This window comes from Dermacentor variabilis, chromosome 3 (genome assembly GCF_050947875.1).
Source record: "Dermacentor variabilis isolate Ectoservices chromosome 3, ASM5094787v1, whole genome shotgun sequence".
In the NCBI taxonomy this organism is placed as follows: Eukaryota; Metazoa; Arthropoda; class Arachnida; order Ixodida; family Ixodidae; genus Dermacentor; species Dermacentor variabilis.
In genome coordinates this window covers 161,235,400-161,245,537 of record NC_134570.1, presented here as the reverse complement: position 1 = coordinate 161,245,537, position 10,138 = coordinate 161,235,400, and the positions used below count along the sequence as shown (strand labels likewise).

The following is a 10,138-nucleotide window of genomic DNA, read 5'->3' as shown; positions in this document are numbered from 1 at the left end:
GCAATCATCTGATAAACTAGTATGCAGCCACGAAAACATCTTCTATGAGAGAGCATGCGGCCATCGCAGTAAATGAGCAGAGAGCTGAACGAATATAATTCTGCTTTCAAGTTCCAGGGATTCCAAAACATCATGCGCTGCGCTCGCGGATGACAACGGCACACATGCGAATCTAAATATAAACGACGCGTGCCGTTTTGGAAGCTCTGTTCCTCGAAATCGCAGTGTTTAGGCAAATGTAAAGTTGGGTTTATCAGGTTGAGCATTAAGTTGTTTAGTCTGAAGGAAAGTGGCAGTCAGCTCTTGATTGGCAACAACGCTGGGCTTGTCACTCTACATTCCGGAACACAGACATCGTAGTTAATGAGAATGTCACGCGGAGCTATGTACATTGTATTCATGTCGTTTTATTTTGTCTGATATGTCAATTGTCACAATATATTGTGCATGAGTCCGGGCGCCCACACTAAGCTTTAGTTCAACCATATACGTATTTCTGATTCATTTCAGGGTTGATTAAGCCAACCATAAAGCTGTCAAAGTGTTTTACAAAACAAGGACGTCTTTTACGTATGCTGGCACGTGTGCTAGTTTGTAAGCGTATAAATATCGAGAAGTTTCAAAGATACTCACTTGTCGCAACTCAACGTCGGCTGTTCAGAAGGTAAGATGATCACAACGGGATTACAAGTAAGCCTTAGAGAGGCGCCATCGCAGTGAACCTAGTTATTACAAGAATAGAGAAACGTTTATATGCCATTGTTTTTTTTTATACCATTGGAAACCTCGTATAGCAGTACTGTGTGGTTCAAGGCATGGCGAATTTCGCGGTCAATTTATTAGATTGAATTTCGGCCAGAATCTTCTTCAACAATAGAACGAAATATACGGGAGAAATTTCTAACGAGGAACATTGGCTTCGGAGTTAACTGGAAATTTGTTTTGTTTCTTCGTTAAACGAGTTTCTATCCCAAATTATTTGGCCCTTGTATGCAAGAATTTTTTATGGTAAGTACTCCAGACCCGAGCATCGTGCAGCCGCAAATTGTTTATGCCTATAACAGCGTTATTGAAAATTGACTAATACAAGTACTGCGCGGCAAGCTTAGCCCTGTGATGAATTATCGCTAATTCGTCTTACGAAAAGGCTCCAGTTCAGTTACATCAGCAGTGCATCAGCAAAAACATATTTGTAGAATAATATTGAAATTGTGTTATTTCTTCTGGTTCGAAAACATGGAATATGGAGGAGTTGTAGCCCCTGAATTACTAATATGAGATGAAGGGTTAATATGGCGGCCGAGTACTTTTCGCCTTTATTGTCACAAATATTGGTGCAATTTTCCCGGTTTTCATTTCTACTCGGAAGTTGTTGTTTTCCTTTGCTTCAGAGAATGCACTTCCATTGAACTTTCAGCTGCATTTTCTGATGGGTGCTCTGCTACGTTCAATCTGGTGCAACATTTTTTAAAAGGAGACCTGTCTTTGGCTCTTCCTTCGACTTTTCCACTGCTTCTTCTGCCGTTGCCAAGCACGTTACGTCAGAATTCGCATGAGAAAGAGAAGGAGAAGCAGAGCAGGGGCACGGGAGACAGTTCTATGAGATCTGCTCAAAGAGAACTCCCTGCATGTCTAGACGTCGCCACAATTGCCTCGGTACGGCTGTAAGCCCGTGTGAGCCCCACCCTCTCCTCCGAAGCATTGCAGAAAGCGCATCACTCACATTTATACTCATACGCAAGAGCCCAATGAAAACATACACATAATGGTAAATAAGAGTCAGAGAGGAGACAGCGGTTGGGTAAGGCGAACGCCGTCGCGAAATCGATGAATAAAAGTGCTGCCACTCTTTGCTCGTGGCAATTTCCATGCAAAGAAGGATCGTTGAAGACTGGAAAGCTGCCGTGAGAAATGATGGCTGGTTTCGTATGCCGTAACAAAGAAAGTACTACTACTTGATATAGCTAAATATGTGTACAAACAATGACAAAACAAATGATTCCGAGGAACATACGGCACGCTTCTTATGCATTTTCGCGGAATAAACACCGTGCGAGTTTGTCCATCTGCTAAAACTGGCGCGGCGCGTGACAAAGCAAAGCCACATTAATGCATCGCAGTGTGAAGACAATACGAAAGCAGCTGTCGCGCAAACTGACACTCAAGCCACGATACAAAGCGCCATGTGAGGTAATGACTGGAAACCTTCTTGCAGGCTGCGAACAGTGGCGTACAAAAACGCCTAGAGCAAACACGTCTCATAGTGTTTTATGTGTATGGCGTTGACAAAAAAGAAGTGCAGTACGCAAGGTAACATTTAACACCACCTCACAAGTGTCCCATGCCGGCAACATGGCCGCCAAATATCGTCAATCAGCGCAAACACCGCAAAAGGAATATGGAAACAAGCTGGCTGCCCTACACGGGCGAAGGTGCTTAAGGCAAGGAATGGAAAGACAGGGATGGAAGAAGGTACTGTCAGCGTATAAACGTGCGCTTGTCGATCACTTCACGCCTATAATCGGTCACTGAAGCCAGTCGTTTCATGAGCCCTACCAATGCCCGGGACGCTTTGTAAGCCTGCGCCGCATGTGACGATGGTCTAACAATCCTTGTTCTGCGAAAACGATCTGCTGTTGAATCGCGTTATCACAGTTCGATCAGCGTAGCGCTCGTTGTGTTAAAGGTTACAAAAACGCAACAATTCTCGATTGTCTCTTTACAGTTGCATGGGGCACAGATTGGTGTGTCGGACATTACTGTAATGAGTAGGGATTCGTAAAAGCTATCCCTAACGAGAAGCGGTACAGTAAAGTTAAGTCACGGCAGGAGAACTGCGGTGGGATCTGCAATTTCAGTGTAGGATTCGCTGTTCGCTGCCTTGCAATGAGAAAAAAAAACGATTCACTTACGCTTTGCTTACATATATTCCCACCCTGCGTGGGATCTGGTTAATCTTTTGTTCTGTGGCCATCTCTCCCGTTAATTTTCTTGAACGTCATATAAGCTGTACAAATGCAGATCTTTCTCTTCAACACTGAAGTTTGCAACCAACAGAAAGAATAACAATGTTTTCGGCGCGTAGTCTGTAGCAAAGATAAAACGTCATACGGTGATGCCACTACGCAGGAATTACCATGGTGCATTTGATATTCAAGAGCAAATAGAATTACTGTTCATTTGTAGCATTATGTGGGTACAGGCCTCTATCGAATGATGCAGAAAAATTACACAGAAGGCAGTCCCCCACTTCTACCCTATGTTAACATATGTTCACCAGTTACAAATTTGTTACCAACAGTAGTTATAGTACGAAGACTGCATGAAGCAGCACAAGGCCTCACCCGATCCGCTCGCGGGTGTTCTCACTTCCCCGCTAGCGGTTCTCTATGAAGCGACAAGTGAAACGCACGCAATTAAGCAAAAAAGACAAAAATTTCCTTGGACGGCGCCATATTTTTCGGGGCATTGACCTCACAAAGGTACTTGCGGAGCAACGGAGCTCAAATTTGTGTTGTACATCAATCGCAGTCTTAGCTCGGTAATAATCTTGGTTTCACTGATGCTTTTTAGTTAAAACTTATTTCCAAAAAATTGTGTCCTAACCTCTTTCTCAGATTGTCGATTCAAAACGAAAGCTCAAAATACCCCAAATTTGGGTATCGGTGTGTGCATATTCTTTATTTAGAACTTAAATTTCGTAGTCCTGGCCATCGAATTTGTATTTGCCACAAAAAATTACTATTCTTGATTGGTTAAGGTTTGATTGTGTTCAAATTTAAAATAAATAGTTATAGGAGTCTAAGGGACAACGATCAGTGCAAGCAGTTATTGCTTCTAATGATTCTGCTGCTCTAGCACTGCGGTTCAAACGCATGAAGCAAGTATTCTCAATAGGTTACTGTGAACAAGAATAGGCTGCATCTAGGGAACCTACAGATAGCCTCAATCTACAGAAGTGAATTTACTGTTAAGCGCGTCTCACAATGCTTGGACGATTTAGAACATATTATTGGCAGCAGTACATCATTCAATCTGCATCTTTATTTGGTGTCGTGCTTTTTTTCTTTCATTGGCGTCATGGTGTGCCAGATATCGCTAGCTTTCCATTTCTCATTATGAGATATCCAGTTCACTGCATATGGAATTGCCAACGCTATTACATACATATAATACCCTTAAGAAGTTTTTTTTCTATCACAAAGGCGCTACCGAGTTATTCTATGCCGCTTTGTTTAGAAATAAGGGTATTCATTATTTTGTTAGGCATTCCAAGGTCGTTTTTTATAACACTCCTATCCGATATAGAGGCACTGAGTGTTGGGCGTGTTGGCAATCCATACTCAAGGAAGAATGACGCAAACGAACAGGGGCGAGCTGCAAAACAACGTATAATGCTCCGAGTCATGTTTTCTTTCTCGTTCTTGGTCGTTCGCACCATTACTCCTTGTCTCTTATTCGACAAAATTCCAAAGTATCGGTATTGAAATAGCCCTTGAAATAAACAGTCAAACACCACAAGAAACTGAAGCAATTGTTTCTCCTAGCTTGGCTTCATTGATGCTTAATTTTGCTGAGAAAAGAACAGAGCGTGCAAGGCGGAAACATGCTACAGATCCCTAAAATATGTGTTGCTATGCCAAAGAACTCTTTACAAAAAAACTAAAACGAGGTGCAGGTGGTGCGAAAGCTGTTCGAAACCGACTCGTCGTTTGATTTTTTGATCTTTTATGTTCTCTTCAGTATTTACGGAGTGACAGTCATGCAGATGAAGGCAGTACTTGTCGGTTTGGCCATCCTTGGTCTCATCCATGCCGGTAAGTAGCGAGTATAAGTCACTGAAGCGTACCTTGAATAGGCAGAAGTGGCCGTCCTGTGCCCCTATCGTTAACATCAGATTTATTATTATTAAACTGTATTATTAGCAGCACCACATAAAGGAAATGCGGAAGCGACATGAAATATCAGTTAGACTTTAACGAGAAACATCTGGACGGAGCTTATACGACTGAAAAACGCGTCACGATGCCCTCATCATTGCGTACTCAGCGAAATGCACACAAGAGCACTCTGAAACTACGGCCGGTAATCACGTACCATCACATATGGTGTGGTAGAGCAGCTGCGTAGCATGCTCCTTTTTACTATGACTGGGCTTTGAGTATCGTTTTGTTTACACGAGCAGAAGTACCATCACTTACGATGGTTTAGCACAAGCTCTCATATCCTAATACATAGAAAAAGAGAATTATTTTTCTCGACAAATGCAGTAACGAATGTGAGGAACGGTGAGGTTTTTTGCACTCACCGTTTTACTTTCACCGTGAGGTTTCTTACACCGCCCAAGCCGTTCATACAGATGATTAACCAGCGAGGCTGAAACGTGCGGTGCCGGTGTTTATCACTGGATTCTTGAAGGTTCATTAAACGACGGCTTGGTAGGCTGCCTGATCCTTGGCAGGCAGTTGCTGCTTGCGTTCAGCTGCTCGAGCCTGTTCCTGTGCCCGGGCTACGGTGAAGGCACAGCGTGGATGAGATCGTTTCAAGTTCTGCTCGTGGCATTACTGTTTGAAAGCTGCCTACTCCACAGGAATACGTACGACGGGTGGCCTACCCTTTTTGGAGCAGGAGAGAAATTGCTGCGCGCGCGCTCTGCTGCGACGGAGAGCAACGACGGCACTACTAGTGCAGCCAATCGAGCGCCTCTTCTTTTTCTATTTTTCGCGCATGCGCATGTGGTTGCACCGGATGAGTTCTCGGCATCCAGCTGACAGACCATAGGCGGATGAATTGGCTAGGCATATACAGCTTAGCTGCAAAAGTTTAATTTAGTAAAATTCGATTGATTCGGTTTGTTGGTAAAACATGATTAATGTCCCAGCAACCGCGTACGGACACCAGAGGGGAGAGGAGACGAACAGCGGTCTTGCTTGCGGTATTTTCCTCACTTTTGAGAAAACACACACACACACACACACACACACACACACACACACACACACACACACACACACACACACACACACACACACACATATATATATATATATATATATATATATATATATATATATATATATATATATATATATATATGCAGCTGCAGAAAAGGCATAGGCCGAACTCAGCGATAAAAAGAACACCATCAAAAATTCAACGTAGTGATAGTTGAATCTATGTGATCTTGTCAGTGAAAGCAACAGAGGGGTACTGAACTTTCTTAAGTTCAGTACTCCTCTGTTCTGCTCCTCAACCTGTCTAGCGGGTCGAGGAAGCCACCACAGGTCAATGGCTCATGGCCGACGCCTAGGCGAGGATCACCGAATAACTTGCTGGACCTTTGAAGGAAGTTATTCTTCTTCAATTATCTCACGCGTGACACGGTCTCTGTGTTTTGCCATCTTACTGCACTCTGTGAATCTTGAGCTGTGTTCGCAGGTGCTGTAGCTGACAGAAATCAATCCCTGTATTGCGCTGTCTATATTTCACATGTGTTCTTTCACCCTTCCATTTAAGCATCGGCCTGTCTGTCCGATGCAATATTTACCCTACGACAGGAGCATCTGATATAGTACGTTATTTTACGAAAAGAAAATACACTCATGAAAATCAACGCTCTGCTGATTATTGTGCACGCTATACTGAGCTCGCGTTGTAAATCACAATATAAATTAAGCTTAATGAGTGTCGAAAGCCGATATTTTTATTGAGGCCATCGATTTTTAATACAAATTGTAGGTTCCAAAATTTAGCAACACGATATTAGGGGTTCGCAGTGCTAACTACGCTATTATAGATGATGCAAAAATTCAGCATGATGCATTCAATTATACATCGAAAGCGGACATTACTGGCATAGTATACAGCACTTCAACAATTTTCACGAGTTTCTGACGAGACATTATGCAAAACCATTGCAAACATTCCAACAAATTCAGAAGAGCAGTCGGTTAATTATAACAAATTGGTCACATTTAAGTACTCTAAGGGATGCAGTTTCCGGAACTTCAATATATGTATTTGGTGTATGGGTTACGGATTTTACACTTCCTGTTGCAATTTTTTTTCAAAGTTCCCAATTTCGGCGCTTTTTACAACTTATGCCTTAAAGTAAAAGTCCGCTTGCTACACTCACAAGAATAGTCCACGGAATGCGTGATGCCATAGGGAACGAGAGATTCTGACAGGCCCGTTTCGCAATAAATTGCGTAAATACAATCCTTTCCAACTGCTGTAAATCATTTTTGAAATAAACGCATGTATGATATTTTTCACGTTTCTTGCCCATTATGCAACGAAGATAGAATAACTTTTTATCATTTCCATTGATTTCGCTACAACACGTTTTTCGAGAATAGCAACAATAACTGCGAGGCGGGGAACGCGCGGCGGCGTGCGCATCCTTTCCGCTCTATGTAGCCAAGCCAGCGAACAATCGTAGTTGTGCCGCCATGCCTAATGTTGCCGGTCGAATTTCGCCTTGAAAGATCGGTCCATGTAGCCCGGCCTTAAGTGTATCCGAAATGTTTTTCTCCTTTGCTGCACAACTGCGAGAAACGTCGCCAAGGAGCCATAGAACGCGGCAATATGTACTTTATGCATGCTGCGGTCGTATTTGACCATAGACACACATAAACATTTGTGGAGTTATTTTCTGTTGTGAATTATCCTGCCGGTGCAAATCTGCCCTTTATTTCAGGGAGCGCAGACGCACCTGTCGGCCCCGTCGAGAAAGACGGAACCAGGGCTGATTCCGTGACCGCTGATCGCGCAGACCAGAGCAGCGAGGAGGAAGCGCGCTTTGGAGAGGGCTGCCTGGCATCCCTCTGCAGATAGCCACGCGGTGACTCGTACAAGAAAAATGCGAATACATTGAAAAGAGTTCAGACGCATTCCATGCACGCCAGTGTAGTGATGGGCCTCGAATTGTCGCGGATGGCTTTTTGACACGTTCGAGCAATAAAATACACTAAAAGATTCGAATTTCTGTCGCAATTCCGGTCTGTAAATGGGGGTTTGCTAAATTATGTTATTTACATGTAATCGTTGGCTCTCCCTACTCAACGCCTGTTCGTAATTACATGAATAACACTGCGCAACTCTGTCGCTTTGCTTCCCGCACAATTTGCGCGGTGAAACTTTCACAATTAACGCCAGGGAAAACTTCATTGCTTAAAGTTGTTCACTTTACTTGTTCACTTGAGAGATGTTCTGGGTGTATGCATTGAGCAATGTCGTCTCAGTCATTTTTCGTTTTGCCGAATATATAAGTATATGAAGCAGCAATCTAAGAAATTTGGCAGTGCTGTAAGTTAGAATAGCTGTTGTGTGGATTCTTGTGGCAAAAACGCATTAACAACGCCCCTGCTACTGCAGCTCATACGCAGCGCTTACACCTTGCGAGATTTTTATCTCCATGTACAGGATTGTGAAGACGTTCCAAGACGCGTTAATGATGACGATAAGCTGCAATATTGTTTTCTTCCGCTTCATCGCCAGTACCAACCTCGAATGGTAAATTTGTTCTTTATTCTGTCTTGTGTAACGTTTGTATGAACCCTCCCAATCTCTCAATGAAAAAAAAATAGTTAATGGCTAAATGTAGAAGTATAGTACTGTCGCCTCGTTGAGATGAGTTTTCCTAGTAAGAACTGTCCCATGTATGGCGAAAGCACGTTATGTTGTCCAAAGAGAGCTGTTGAAAATTTTACGGCGTTCATATCAAATTCCTGCAGATGGCATAATGATATGTTAAACATGGAGAATTATTAAAATGGCTAACGGAACATTCCAATAGCGTTTAGTGACTTCACACCGCTAACTAAACCATTCAAAATACGTAATATTGGCCACATAATTATTAAGAGCACGGATGAGAAAAAAAGAGGTGCACTGAAAGCCAAGGTGTGCCGTCAGGCTGAAGAAAACTTGTGAGAAATTGAAAGTTATCCAAGAACTCCACTGGAGTCGTCTAAGCATGCGTGAGCCCTGTGTGACTTGCTCATCGCGAGGCAGCGCTGCGTCATTATCATCTCCAACTTATCCGTCCAGCAGTAACCTTTATTGGCCGTTATCAACCTTATCAAACTTGATCCGCCCGTTATCAATCCTTATCGGTGTTATTGACCATATTGGATTCGATCCGACCCTTCTAGCGATCGATCCGATTCATATCAACATCATCTGTCCTTATAAACCCTTATGAGTTCTTATAAAACTGATCAGACGTGCTCCGACCATTGTAAGCCCTTATCAATCTTTACCACCCTATCCATCCGCGTCGACGTTGGTCAACCGTGATAAAACCCATATAACCCTTTGTGATATCCTGTGTCGGTTTTTAGTTTCGCTTTCGAATATCTATGTCCGAGGGGGCCACTTAGCGCCAAACGCTGTAAGGATACTTGCTGCGTTTACCCTTGCTGGAATAAAGGCGTTTTTTGCCTTGACCCCGACTCGAGCAGTCCGGCTCTTTTCCGCATCTTGAACCCGGCGGGTTCAAGATGGCGCTTAACGGCATGGCGGAAAGTCACGCCCTGTGGAAGCCGGCCGACATGACGGCCGGCGCGAGCTCCGCGAAGCCAGTCGAGACATCGCAGTCTATTGTTACCGATGTGGTTCACGGATGTGGTTCATCCGATCCAGGCTGTGCGGCCAAGCAGGTTACCTGCCGTCCGTGCGGCAAAATGGGATACTACGCTTCAGTTTGCCGTTCGATGAACCGAACGCATCGACGATCCGCTTTTCAAACGCAGCTTGTTTCCGCTACCGCCGATAGGAAATCGGCCACTACAGTCCCGTCTGTGCTTACAATTCAAGCACCGAATTTCCTCCCGGCAATAATTTACTCCGAAGTCCTCATTGCGAGTGCTACACTTAAGTTGCTGATGGATAGAGGAGCTACTAAACAGCTCCCTGTACTAAGAAGATTTCATGGGTTTTTTCCTTACCACCTTCGAGCTTCAGCTGTAGAATTATTCTCAGCAAAAACTTCTGCATTCAGCACATTTCTCCGTGCTCGTCAAGTACCGCAACAAGGCTGAAGTAGTGACGTTTCAAGTCACGAACGAAAGCACTTTTCTTCTGGGCTTAGACGCCAGTCAAATTTTGCGCCATCCCGCAGTATGCCGACTTAGTG

The 10,138-nt window shown here is 43.7% G+C and overlaps 1 protein-coding gene across 1 annotated transcript; it reads left to right on the top strand.

The window, feature by feature from the left end:
- The first annotated feature begins 557 nt into the window (after nucleotides 1-557).
- Nucleotides 558-9,449, top strand: LOC142576479 (uncharacterized). Its single transcript, XM_075686623.1, has 3 exons — nucleotides 558-664; nucleotides 4,744-4,817; nucleotides 7,700-9,449. The coding sequence occupies exons 1-3, from the start codon at nucleotides 573-575 to the stop codon at nucleotides 7,834-7,836; spliced, it is 303 nt and encodes a 100-aa protein (XP_075542738.1). The 5' UTR covers nucleotides 558-572; the 3' UTR covers nucleotides 7,837-9,449.
- Nucleotides 9,450-10,138: the final 689 nt, after the last annotated feature.

Coding starts and splice junctions, on each gene's coding strand:
- LOC142576479 (XM_075686623.1), top strand. CDS start 573: ATGCTGGCACGTGTGCTAGTTTGTAAGCGTATAAATATCGAGAAGTTT. Junction 665..4,743: donor CAACGTCGGCTGTTCAGAAG/GTAAGATGATCA, acceptor TGTTCTCTTCAG/TATTTACGGAGTGACAGTCA. Junction 4,818..7,699: donor CCTTGGTCTCATCCATGCCG/GTAAGTAGCGAG, acceptor CCTTTATTTCAG/GGAGCGCAGACGCACCTGTC.